We start from the raw sequence: 13321 nt of genomic DNA on the forward strand, positions 1-13321 counted from the left end.
TGTATAGTAGAAAAAGGAGCCAGTTGCATTGTATACTATATAGGACTAAACCCAAAGAAATAATTAAAATATTTGAGATGAGAGGTCAGTCTGGAAGCAACTTGAAGGCCTTTTAGTTATGCCTTTGTTTACAAGGAAAAGAGTAGAAAAATAAAAGGGAAACCCTGTTAAAGGCAAAATAGAAAACTTCTAAAATTAAATGAAGGTTTGTAAAAACAAAACAAAAATGAAACTCACCTCAGTTAAATACAATAAAAATAAAGAATCTTGCCATCTGCTGTGTAAGTAAAGTGAAGAAAATGGGAGATATGTTAAGAGAGTCCAGTGTGATTGCCAGGAAGTTGAAGGCATTGTTATCATCCCTGTCTTTTGTATTAGATAATGGAATGGGTGGAAAGGTTAGATATTTACCTTGGGATAAAGATTCCTGGATGGGAAGGTGTAAAGGAGGAATAGAATTGTGGAAACCAGGAGTGTTGCATAATGAGCATAATATAATGTAATATGAACTCTTCTATCCTCCACCCCCCCAATAAATAAATTCAGAGTTAGGAGCAACTGCGGATTGTGTAATTGTACTGAGAAATTTTGGTACCACCTCTCCTTCTTTCCCTCTCTCTAGCCCCGTATCACTTTTTTAAAACATTAATAATTCAGCTTCAGAGTTCGCTAGCAGGCCATTAGTCCATTTTAAACTATTTTTTGAGGGAGGGAACCTGACATAAATCAGTAAGAGTGTTGTAGATAGTTCATATATGTTACTATTTCAGACTATCTACTGTATCATAGTGTAACTGGGTCCTTGAGATGACTTCACAACCTTTGTTTCCATTCAAATTCATATTCTTTTAAAAACTATTAGAACAGAGTTTTCTAAAATTATTTTTGTCTCTAAAAAGAAATATTGAAAATTCTAATATCTGGAAGAAATGTCAATAGGTTTTTGAAGTTATTACAGCTGTAGATTGGTAATGAGGAATCAGCTAAACGTTAGTATGCAGTCAGGTAGGTGTGCAGGGACACTAGTGACCAGTTGGATGTGTTGCACAGAGTCTGTGGTTTTATTTAGCATGACCTTGAAATAAAATTGTTTTAATGATGCGCAGATTTCTAAGTGGAAACTCAAAGAAAAGGAGTAGAGCTGATCTAAATGATTCTGTGAGGAACTAGTCACAGTATATAATCAGTTATAGTAGGACTGTCAGAATTGGAAAATCTGAACAAGTACCAATTGAGAAGAGAGCAAGTGAATATTCTATATCACGGTTATGGTTCTAGTAGAAATCTGTCATTCACAAAACTTTCCTGTATTTAATGGTCATAAAAAGTAAGTATTTTGTGCTTAACCTCTACTGAGTTGTTCCCTGGAAGGTTCCACATCCTAGGCATCTGTCTACCTGCCAGCAGATGTGAGTTGTGGGGATCAGGAACAGTTTGTCTGCTGACTGCTAGGGGCTTGCTTTGTTTACTTAACTTGCAAACTAAGATACTGATTTCAGGGGTGCTACTTAAGTAGATGAATCTTATCAGAATGCTCTTGGGGGAGGGTGAAAGATTGGAGGGTATTCAAAAATAGTTTCAATTATGGTTCCCTTTTTGTTGATTTGAATTCAAATTATCAGCAGTTTTACTAACTTGCTTTTCTATGAGTTAGCTTACCTGTCTGGTTCCTCACCTTTGTTCTAAGGTATGATAAGATATTAAGTATTAGTTTTCTCTGTGTGTCTTCAATTTCAATAGCTTGTGTGTAGGAATCTTTAAAGAAGTAATTGTAAGTCTGCTGGAATTTTTTTTTCCTGATGGGTAAGGAGAATGCTGATAGTACTACGAGATGAACTAAAGTAGTTGTGTTTCAAATAACAATTTATAATGGACTAATGCTTACTAATTTTGTTCCAGAATTCCCGAAATTCACTTTTGGCTTCTTCTGGATTTGGAATCTCTCTCCCAAGTGCTTCCCAGTCCTTGATATTTGGGGCTGGAAGGAGCCAATCAAATGGAGTGATGGCTCCAGAAAGCAAACCTTCTGGATTTCCTTTTGGCTGTGGTACTGGACAAGAGGCTCAAAAAGATTCTGATTCATCCAAGAACTTATTTTTTCAGTGCATGTCCCAGAATCTTCCTTCCAGTAACTATTTCACAGTCATTTCAGAGAGCTTGACTGAAGATGTCTCTAGTCGAGACTCATTCAAGCAGTGTACAGAGAGTGTGGGTGCTGGGACTTGTAAAGGTAAAATTCTTTCAGTGGACTGTAAGCCAGGAGCCCAGTCTGGTAGTTCTGTAGAGCGGAAGCTGCCTGTGGAATCTATGCCTACCCTTACTCCAGCCTTTTCACGAAGTCTGTTGAATACTCGTCCCTCTGATAGCCATGAAAACCTATTTTTACAGCCTCCAAAGCTGTCACGAGAGGAACCCTCAAACCCTTTCCTGGCATTTGCTGAGAAAGCAGAATTCAGTCCTTTCAGTGGCTTTGCATCTTCATCTCAGACAGGGGTTTGTACTCTGTCAACACCTGTGGGTCATAAGGCCACTTCTGGCTGGCCGGAGTCACTCACCTGTACAGACTCTTTAGCTAAGAAGAAAACCTTGTTTATAACAACTGACTCCTCAAAGATGATCTCTAGTGCTTCTGGTTCAACAGCTACTGCTGGTGTTCAAAGCCCTTCCACTGTAGGGAATGGCCGTTCCAGCTCACCGAGCAGCAGCCTGACACAGCCTATTGAGATGCCCACACTATCCTCCAGTCCAACAGAAGAAAAACCAGCTGTTGGGCCTGGGCAGCAGGACAATCCTCTTCTGAAAACTTTTTCCAATGTGTTTGGCAGACATCCACCTACCCTTTTCTCTTCACAAGCAGAGTTTCCACAGGAGAAGAAAGCCCCTTTTGAAGCTGTGAAAAGGTTCTCGCTAGATGAGCGGAGCTTAACGTCCAAACAGGACTCCGACTCCAGTACAAATAGTGATCTGTCAGATTTGAGTGACTCTGAAGACCAGTTGCAGGCTAAGGCTTGTATGAAGGGTATCCCAGACCATTTGATGGCGAAGCTAGGCCCCAATGTGGAGCGCAATGCAGAATTACTGCTGGGTAAAGGAAAGGGGAAGCAAGCCCCAAAGGGCCGGCCCCGCACAGCTCCCCTAAAAGGTGATTACTTGAATGCAGATGATGTTTTGGAAGCACAAGGAGGTGGGATACTGGGTTATCTCCTGTGTAATGAACTGTGTAAACTAACCACAGTTGTAGACCTCTTTCATATTCAGTAGGCAGCACACAGGATGCTTACAGGGCTGAAGCTTAATGCTTCATGGATGTGAATTTGGTGTTCACTTTGATAAATGTTTAAGCCTGTGTGTCAGGACAGAAGTGTGGTATGCTGTAGGCTTGAACAGACTTACTGTTTTACATGGGTATGAACATACAGATCTCTGAGAAGATGATTGTTGGAGCCAGTATCCTTTTGCTGTTGCAGTTAACTGATATAGATTTTTACTTCTGCTTTGCCTCACCCAGTTGGCCAGTCTGTGCTGAAAGATATGAGTAAGGTGAGGAAGCTGAAGCAGTCAGGTGAGCCTTTTCTCCAGGATGGCTCTTGCATCAATGTAGCTCCACATCTGCACAAGTGTCGGGAGTGCCGTCTGGAGCGGTACCGCAAATTTAAGGAGCAAGAGCAGGATGACTCAACTGTGGCATGTCGCTTCTTCCATTTCCGGAGGTGCTCAAATTCTTCCTTTTTTCATATGTAGTCTGTGTGCAGAGCTTGGGCCATGTCCAAGCACAATGTTTTATTTATTAAATATGCTTGGGTACAATAATGAAGGTTTTGAGTGTCTTGCATTTCCCTGCATCACCTGATGGGAATTCCCTCACTGGCCCAGAAAGAGCTGCTTTTCAAAGATAAAGCTATAAGATACTAAGTGAGCCTCTGGGTACAGCCTCAGGAAGCTGAATTTGCTTTATTGGGTAGAATTTTACTTCTGGATGGCAATTAATATACAATAACTCTCACTCTTTCATAATGCATTCAGAACAAAGGTAAAATTTTAATCCACTCAACAAGTAACTAAGCATTGCCAGCATGAGGCTAATGTTTCACCATATTCTGTTGAACACAGGACTAATTTTTAGGAGTAGAACGCTGTGTCTGTGTTCCCTCTGTGTTATATACATGTATTACTCTTCTTTGACCTGTTGTGTTTCTTTTCGTCTTCCTTAACTGTCGATCCTAGCAAGTGCTACACATCTTTTTCCGAAAGTAGTTAAATGACTTTCTGACATGTAAAGGATGATCTGAGTTTTAGTATGTGTCACCCATCCAGTAAGCATGCTGCTTCTTTTCCTAAGCTTGTTAAAAATTAATCTAGCTTGAGGTTAAAGATAAAATGATTTCTGCTTAAAAATGAAGATATCTTTGATATTGACAGGAGATGCTTAGGGTTCTGTCATACAGTTTTACACCTTTTACCACACAAGGTAAAGGGAGGGTTAACAACTATTGGTACAACAGTAGTGATTCATCTATGTGGAGACCAGTGTGACAAGGTTTTTTACATATATCATCATGTGAGCTATTGGAAGAGTTGCCAGGTGTTGGCAGCCTTAGCCAGAACTGAAATACCGTTTTCTCAAAAGGTGGGAAAAACTTTCTGATTAATTAAACTGAAAGTGACAGCCATTCAGCATAATGCAGCAGGTCAAATTGAATTTTGTTGTCTCTTTCTATTAATGAGATAGAGAAGTAGGATGAAGCAAACTGTAGCAATTTCTTTTAGGTGGCATTTCCCACCAATGTTTACTACGACCTTGGGATTCATTCTAATGGGTGTTGTAGCTACAGCTTTGTATGCCTTGTTCTCTGTGTTACTGGTATTTGCATAATAAGTGTACTGTCTGTAGAATATAGCACTCTAGATGAAGTATTTTTCCTCCCTTTCTGGATTTATGTTCTGATATAGATGTCATTATAAGTTAATTAAAAGTGATTGAGCAGTTTCTCAATTACTCCATCCTATTTCCTGCAGGCTGGTATTTACCCGGAAAGGTATACTGCGAGTAGAAGGTTTCTTGAACCCGCAACAAAGTGACACTGATGCTATGAGCCTATGGATTCCTTCTTCCTCCCCTGCAGAGGGGATCGATCTGGAAACTTCCAAATATATCCTGGCCAATGTTGGGGACCAGTTCTGCCAGCTTGTTATGTCAGAGAAGGAGGCAATGATGATGGTGGAGCCACATCGTACGTTGGACTTTTGTCATGGTTTTTCCCACCCTTTCTGTATAATGCATGTACAATAGAGTGGAATAGAATTGAAAATGTCTTAAAATTTCTTTTTGAAATGCTTCTCCTGCTCTTCCAAAGAGAGGCTATATTCACTCTTGGGTGGGGGATGTAACTGAGGGATCGGAATTTGAGACTTTCTTTTGGATCAATGCAACATTACCACCAAGGAAGCTAATGGTAACTTTCCCAGACATTATTCTTTAATAACTAAATGCAGAAATCAGCTGGCTCATGCTCCTAAGAAAATAGAAATAAGCCCAAACACTTACCACACTGACCAGCTATGATTTAACGAACAGATTTTCTGATGTTTTCCTATCCTTTCATGCTCCAGGGACCTCATGTAAAAGCTCAGGGTTTTCTAGGGTGGGAGCAGTACCTTAATTCATCCTGCAAAGGACTTAGCTGATCATCTGGTTGCCAGCTTTCCATTTCAGGGAGAAAGGGTTGGGGTGGGGAGGGGAGGGTACCCAGTTTAGTTTATCACATGGGGATAACTGACTATCTAATTTTTTCCTGTTATTTTGTGGAACATACAAGGGCATTTGGAGAACCCCTTCCTTGGCAAATATGTTGGTTTAGAATCTAAATAGTTGATAGAGATCTGATTACTAAAACTAAATACACATTCTTTATGCTTTTATATATTGATGTCACTTGTTCATAAAACTAGCAGAAGATTTGTGATTTTGCTGTAAGTTCCATTAGTGCTCCATTAAATTCAGTTATTACAGAACACTGTAAGGTGCTGCATTTCCTGGTAGTGTGCATTTTGATACCTGACCTTACCCGTTCCTAGAAATGGGAATTTTAATGGTGTCACTGGACTAGCAACTCAAAGTATGGGGCTATGAAGGTAAAAAATGTGTGTTTCTGTACTCTTCCTTCAGGTCATGTTGCTATGAATTTATCAATGTTGCTGTGATACTCTCAGATTAGATGGGAGACATGCAAAATGTCAAAGCAATAATTCGTAGTATGCCTTCTTTCTATAGAGAAGGTGGCATGGAAGCGAGCAGTACGTGGTGTGAGGGAGATGTGTGATGTATGTGAGACAACACTCTTCAATATTCATTGGGTTTGTCGGAAGTGTGGTTTTGGCGTCTGTCTGGACTGTTACCGGCTGAGGAAGAATCGTCCACGTAGTGGTGAGTACTGGGCATTTTTCTCCTGCTGTCACCTTTGAGCTGAGTATAGTCAGGGAATAGTTTCTGGGAAGTTGTAGAATGTTTTGTGGGAGAGTTACCAAGTATCAGCTTGGAAGGCATGTTTGGAACTTGTCTTACATGATGCTGTTTCATTCTTCATTTCCTTATGTACCTGTGTTTTATCTATTTGGAAAGGGTGGGATTATTAAAATCACAGCATCAGCAGGCTCAAGCATAGAGTGTCTACTGAGACAGTTGACTGTCTCAGGCTGTATAGTTCTTTTCCTCAAAAAGTATAAAAGAAAAATTATGTACTATCTTAACAGTTCAGAACTGTTGTATGGGGAACTTGTAAGCAGACACTGCAGAGAAATGCTGTCTTTGACAAGGAGTTAGATTGGAAGGTTTTCCTCTTCTTTTTTTTTTTTAATTCTGTGACACACCAGGGCTTCTAATTCAGGAAGAAGTTCAGTAAGTTCAATTTTAAGAAGCAGAGGCATGAGAAAGTGGATACCTGGCTGGGTTTTTTGGTGTACTCTACTGTACTGAGACCACTTTGGTAGTATGGATGCAAACAAATGGTAATCCCAGTGAGATTAATTAGTGACAGTTACATTATTATATAGAGCAGATGTATAAAATACTGGATGCTAATAAGTGTGAATACTACTGTGTATTCACTATGATTACTTAGAAAAGTATAATGAGAACAAGAGTATCATATTTTAAAAATTGAGGTTAGAAGCCAGGATTTTTAGGTGATTGAAAACAAACTGCTATAGATGACTGAGGGGAAATTACTATGGTAGCTGTATAATCTGTGGAGGCAGAAGTTGCTGTATATCCAGTCCTAATGGTCTGTATTTATAGTTTATTTCTGAGATCACCACGTTAATTTCCTGCACAGTAAAGAATCTAAATAAACAATAGTAATGTACAGATATCCTGCATTGTAAAGCTTTAGTACAAAAATCTTTTATTTTTCTTTATTCCAGATACAGAGGAGATTGGTGATGAAGAAGTTTTCTCATGGCTGAAGTGTGCAAAGGGTCAGTCTCATGAACCAGAGAATCTCATGCCAACACAGATCATCCCTGGTACAGGTAATGCTTGAAACACAAAAGGAAAAATAGCAAATTTTGTACTAATTCTGGGCAAGAAAATGGAAAAAAATGTAGAGATAGGTGATGTTGTAGCTGATACCTCTTCTAGCATTGATTTAGAGGAAAATTCCACTTGCTACAGAAGAAGGGTTGAAGGGAAGGTAACCCAAGTATGATCAAGCTGTGGATTTGAAGTGTGCATCCTTCTAGTATTAGCTGTGACTTGTTATGGTCAGCTGTTTTTTAGTTGTATTTTAAGTAAATTTGTTTAAATAGCAAGAAAGAGGTTTTTTGGGGATGGTTTGGGTTTTTTTTTCTTCTTCTCTGGGGACAGGGAGGGAAACTAAATGGTCCATTCTGACTATTTATATAACTGGTCATAAAAATCACAGAATCATAACATGGTTTGGATTTGAAGGGACCTTAAAAAATCATTTGGCTTCAACCCCCATGCCACGGGCAGGGACTGCCTTCCACTAGACCAGGTTGCTGCAAACCCCATTCAACGTGGCCTTGAACACTTGAAGGGATGGGGCAAGCACAGCTTCTCTGGACAATCTATGCCAGTGCATCACCACCCTCACAGGGAATAATTTTTTCCTAATAGTCAATCTAAACATACCCTCTTTTGGTATAAAAATGTTGTTCCACATCCTGTCCCTAGAGATCCTGAAAAAAAAGTCTCAGTGCTTATCATCCCCCTGATGTATTGAAAAGGCACAACAAGATCTCCACAGGGCATTCTCTTCTCCAGGCCAAACCACATCAAAACAAGATCTCCACAGGGCATTCTCTTCTCCAGGCCAAACCACATCAACTGTCTTGGCCTTTCTTCATAGGAGGGGAGTTCTAGCCCTCTTGTAATTTTCATGGCCTCATCTGAACCTGCTTGAAGAGGCCCATGTCTGTCACGTACTGGGCGCCCCAGAGTTGGAATGCTGAACTCCAGGTGGGGAGGTGGGCTGGGGTAGAGGGGAAGAATCGCCTCTCAGCCTGCTGGCCATGCTTCTTTTTATGTAGCCCAGGCTGCAGGATGGCTTTCTGGGCTGCAAGTGCATTTTACCGAATCACGTCTAGTTTTCCATCTAGCCATGTATCTAAGTCCTTTGCTGCAGGGCTACTCTCAATCCATTTCACTCCCCCACTCTGTACTGATATTGAGAGTTGCCCCAAACCAGATGTGGGACCTTGCACTTGGACTTGTTGCACTTAATGAGGCTTGGGTGGGTCCACTCCTTTGGCTTGTCAAGGACATGCTGGAATCAGTTGCACACCTTAGCTTGGTGTCATCCGCAAGTTTGTTGAGGGAGCGGTCAATCTCACTGTCAATGTCATTGATGAAGATGCAAAATATTATTGGTCCCAGTAAGGACCTTTGAGGGGCACCTCCTGTTAGTGTTCTCCATTTGGGCATAGAGACATTTATGATAACCTTTGGATGTGATCATCCAGCCACTTCCTTACCCACAGAATCGTCCCTTCATTAAAATGTATCTCTCCAATTTAGTGACAAGAACTTTGTGAGGTACTATATTGAAGGCCTTGCAGAAGTATAAGTGGATTGCAGCTATTAGTTTTTTGTTGCTTAATGATGCAATCACTCCATTGAAGAAAACCACTAGATTAGTCAAGTGTGATTTGCCCTTGGTGAAGCTGTGCTGGCTGTCTCTAATCTCCTCTAACTTCCATATGTTTTGACATGCCTTCTAGGAGAATCTGCTACATGATCTTACCTGGTTACTGTGGTGAGGCTGACGGGTCAATAATTCTCAGGGTCCTCGTTTTGAACCATTTTAAAAATGGGCATAATGTTTCCCTTTTCCCAGTCCCTAGGGACTTCATCAGACTTCCAGGACTTTCCAAGTGTGATTGGCAACTACATCAGCCCAATCCCTCAGGACCCTGGGGTGCATCTTACCAGGTTTCATGGACTTTTATATGTTCCAGTTCCTCAGGTGCAGCCCCACCTCAAATACTGTCTGCAGTTTTGGGCATCTCAGTATAAGAAGGACACCAAGCTGTGAGAGTGTGTCCAGAGCAGGGCAACCAAGATGGGAAAAGGTGTCACAGCACAAGGCTTAGGAGGAGCAACTGAGGTCACTTGTTTTGTTTAGCTTAGAGAAAAGAAGGCTGAGGGGTGACCCCATCACAATCTGTAGCTTCTTCAAGGGGGTCAGCAGATGGGGAGGTGCTGATCTCCTCTCTCTGGTGACCAGCAGTAGGACACAAGGAAATGGAATGAAGCTGCATCAGGCGAGGTTCAGACTCTGCTTCACTGAGTGGGTGGTTGGGCACTGAAACAAACTTTCCAGGGAAGTGGTCAGGGCACCAAGCCTGTCAGTTTCAAGGAGTGTCTGGATGATGCTCTTAGTTGTATGGTTTAGCGTTAGGTGCTCCTGTGAGGGAGCAGGGAGTTGTTCTCAGTGATCCTCATGGTTCCTCTTCCTGCTTGAGATTCTATATGGTTCTCCAATGAGAGGAGGAACTTTATTCCCTCAGTTTCTCCTTTGAGGTTCAGGGTCTCAAGAGAGGTGAGAAAAAGGAATAAAACTGAAAAATGATGGGAAATAAAAATGTTGAGTATGTCAGCTTTCTCCATGTCAGCTGTTACTTGCTTGGACATCTTATTTAGTGCAGATAGTGCGTGTTGTATACGTTTTCTTTAATCGTCTTTTTCTGGCCAGGATAACTGTTGAAACCCTTATTATTCTCTTCATCCCTTGTCGAATCCATTTTCGTCTTTGTGTTAGGTTTCTTGATGCCATCTCTGCACATCCAGGCAGCATCCAGGATTATGTGTCCGGGTTCTACTGCCTCTGCATTTCATTCTTAGATTTTAGTTTGTTCTTCCCTTGCCTTCCTTATTTAATTTTTTACATGGGGGAATTGACAGCACTTTCACTCCAAGAAAAATGTTCTTAAAGTGCTGCGAGCTCTGTTCTGTTCCTTTGTCCCCGAGGGCAGTTTTCCAGAGCATCCCATACACTGATTCCTTAAGGATTCTCCTGAAATTCAGTCTGACTGAATTCTTACTCTACTCTTGATCTGGCTTACACTCCTCAAGGTTGGGAATTCCACCAGGACCTGATTACTGCAGTCCAGGGTACCACCAGTCTTGACATGTCCAATTAGTTCTTTCATGTTGGTATATGACAGGTCCAGTAACACTTCTTGTGTGGTTGGTCTCTATGTCATGGATTAAGTTACCCTCAAAACACTCCAGAATTGTCCTTGATTGCTTGCAGCTTGCTATGTTGCTTTTCCAGCAGACGTCAAGGTGATTGAATTTCCCTAATCATCATGTGAGCATGATGCTTCCTGTAGTTGAAATAAGAACACTTTTTCAACAGGCTCCCTTTGGCTGAGTGGACTGGAGTAAACCCTAGCAGTGAGGTTTTCTTTGTTGGCTTTGTCCCTCATTTTTGCCCATAAATTCTTGACTGTTCATCGCTGTTTTTCAAAGATAGTTCTCTGTGGTCAGTATGTTGTTCTACATGGAGAGCACCTCCCCACAGTTCACCAGTTCCACAATTAATTGTATCATGCTTCAGTGATAAAGATTAGATTGTCGCTTTCTAGTTGCATAATGACTTCTGTCTCCTCCTGCTCATCACCTGATCTGCATGCATTAGTATGAAGAGGCCCTCCAGCTGGGCTATCAACCTTACCCCTCTTGATAGGAACATACCCAAATTCCTTTGAGTTATTTCGCAGGTGTTTCCCTGTTGCTTCCTAATATGTTGGTAACCCCTGGCTTTTGCCTGTTGCTCAAATCTGTATCCCCTTTCCCCATTAAATCTAGTTTTAAAGTTCTCCAGAAAAGTCTGGTCAACTTGTTGGCAGAGGCTTTCTTGCTCTGCTTGGGCACGTGAATCCCATCTGCTCCCAAGAGACCTGACTTCTTGGAAGTAGATTTGTGGTCATAGAAGCAAAACTGTTGAATATGGCACTGGCCACGCCACCAGGTATTCATCTGGTCATTTCATTACATCTGTCTGTGTACCAGGAGGATAGAGGTGAACACCTGTGTTCCAGATCCTTTCAGCATTGCTTCAAGGGTTATATAGCTTCTTGTGGTGGTGTAAAGTCACCTCATTGCAGTATCATTGGACCCTACATGGAATAGTAGAAGCAGATGATAATCTGTAGGATTTGCCAGGTTTGGCAGCCTCTCAGTGACATTGTGAAGGCAGTGTTAGCACTGTTCGCCACACTCTACTGATCAGGGACAATGTCTTGTTATATAGCATGTGACCTTAAAGATACTTTGGCGGTAATACTAAAAAAACCACATTTCTTTGAAGATGTAATTTTGGCCCTTTTTTAGATTTCTTTGCATGTGATTCAAGATCTAACTTCATTTACAGCACTTTACAATATTGGAGACATGGTTCATGCAGCACGAGGCAAATGGGGTATTAAGGCCAACTGTCCATGTATTAACAGACAGAACAAATCAGTGTTGAGACCAGCTGTCACTAATGGAATATCACAGGTATGTAATTTGAAGCTGAAATTACCTTGTTCAACATTTACATTTTAAAGATCTATTAGGATATTAGATCCGTTAAGCTAATCTGTTGTGAAACAGGAATTTTACTTTCTCCATATCACTTTTTAGGGACACGAATTGCATCTGTTATCTACCAAGTAAGATATTATTTGGGCTAATACTCTTATGTAGAAACTGGGGAGGAAGCCATTAATATTGATGCTGTATTTTAAAACAAACCACTATGAGTAGCTCGCAACATGTGTTTTTATTTTGTTGTGCTTCCTGAAGGAATCTAGAGCAGTTCTGTAACTATCAACACAAAAAATCCTCCTGTAATAAAAAAATCCCAGAAAGAAAAGGAAAGAACTCAAAAAGATTGGGCTTAAGTTAAAAGATGTCTAAAAGATGACATGGTAAGAATTCACACCACAGTGCAAAGGTGAATACACGCAGATAAGGAAGCTTCTGTATTCTGCTAAGCATAAATGAATTTTACTGTGAGCTTGTAGCAAATGGAAAAAGAAAAACAACTGACAAAATCGATTGCATTGGATATTGAAAATGTCTCCAAGTTGAACTCTTCCCTTTATTCAACATTTAGCAGTTTTTTAATATTTTTTGTTTTAGCTTCCAACTGTAAATCCCAGTGCATCAGTCTCTGGAAATGAGAACGCCTTTTCCACTGGAGCAGGGACAGCAGGAGTGGGGCAAGTAGAAATGGACACTGTACCAAAATCTGAAGCAACTGACATTAGGATAGAAGAATCTGCAAAAGCAGAGACATTACCAACCAATAACACTGGGGAAGTAAAGTCTAACAGACCACTTTGTCCAGAAACAGCTCCATCGTCAGCTTTACACTGGCTTGCAGATTTAGCAACGCAAAAAGCGAAAGAGGAAACAAAAGGTGAGCAGAAGAAATGCCCACTGGGGTTGCAATTAAAAGATAAATGATAACATATTGTTTGATTGCTGTAGTTTGTGAGAGTGTCTAGCCCTAAACAGAAAAGAAAATGGTAAGTTTTCTTCCTTTGCATCTTAGAACCAGTTTTGTTCTACAGGCTTAGAAAAATGCAAAGCTGGAAAGATGATGCAGCTGCAGACAGTACTGTCTCACAGTTTATTTCTGTGCCAGGCTGTGTATTTATTTTCTCAGAAGCTGATATCCTGATGTAAAATGACAGTAATTAACTTCAGATGCGGCTTTGTCACTTTATAACTGTTGAAGTAAATACAGCTTTTTTGTGTGGTATGTGAAGAATGTATTTTCAAGGAGCTGAGACGAGTCCAGTTGGAGAG

The 13321-nt window shown here is 40.8% G+C and overlaps 1 protein-coding gene across 3 annotated transcripts in view; it reads left to right on the forward strand.

Annotated features, from left to right (window-relative positions):
* KDM3B (lysine demethylase 3B) overlaps positions 1-13321 on the forward strand; it is a 47462-nt gene that overhangs the window by 11907 nt on the left and 22234 nt on the right. For all 3 annotated transcript variants that reach the window (XM_063169143.1, XM_063169144.1, XM_063169145.1), the window contains exons 8-14: positions 1900-3142; positions 3509-3710; positions 5017-5231; positions 6272-6424; positions 7420-7527; positions 11895-12022; positions 12650-12929. In XM_063169143.1, coding sequence (XP_063025213.1) covers positions 1900-3142; positions 3509-3710; positions 5017-5231; positions 6272-6424; positions 7420-7527; positions 11895-12022; positions 12650-12929 — 2329 coding nt within the window. The remainder of the gene's footprint in view (positions 1-1899; positions 3143-3508; positions 3711-5016; positions 5232-6271; positions 6425-7419; positions 7528-11894; positions 12023-12649; positions 12930-13321) is intronic.

This window comes from Melospiza melodia, chromosome 14 (genome assembly GCF_035770615.1).
Source record: "Melospiza melodia melodia isolate bMelMel2 chromosome 14, bMelMel2.pri, whole genome shotgun sequence".
NCBI lineage: Eukaryota > Metazoa > Chordata > Aves > Passeriformes > Passerellidae > Melospiza > Melospiza melodia.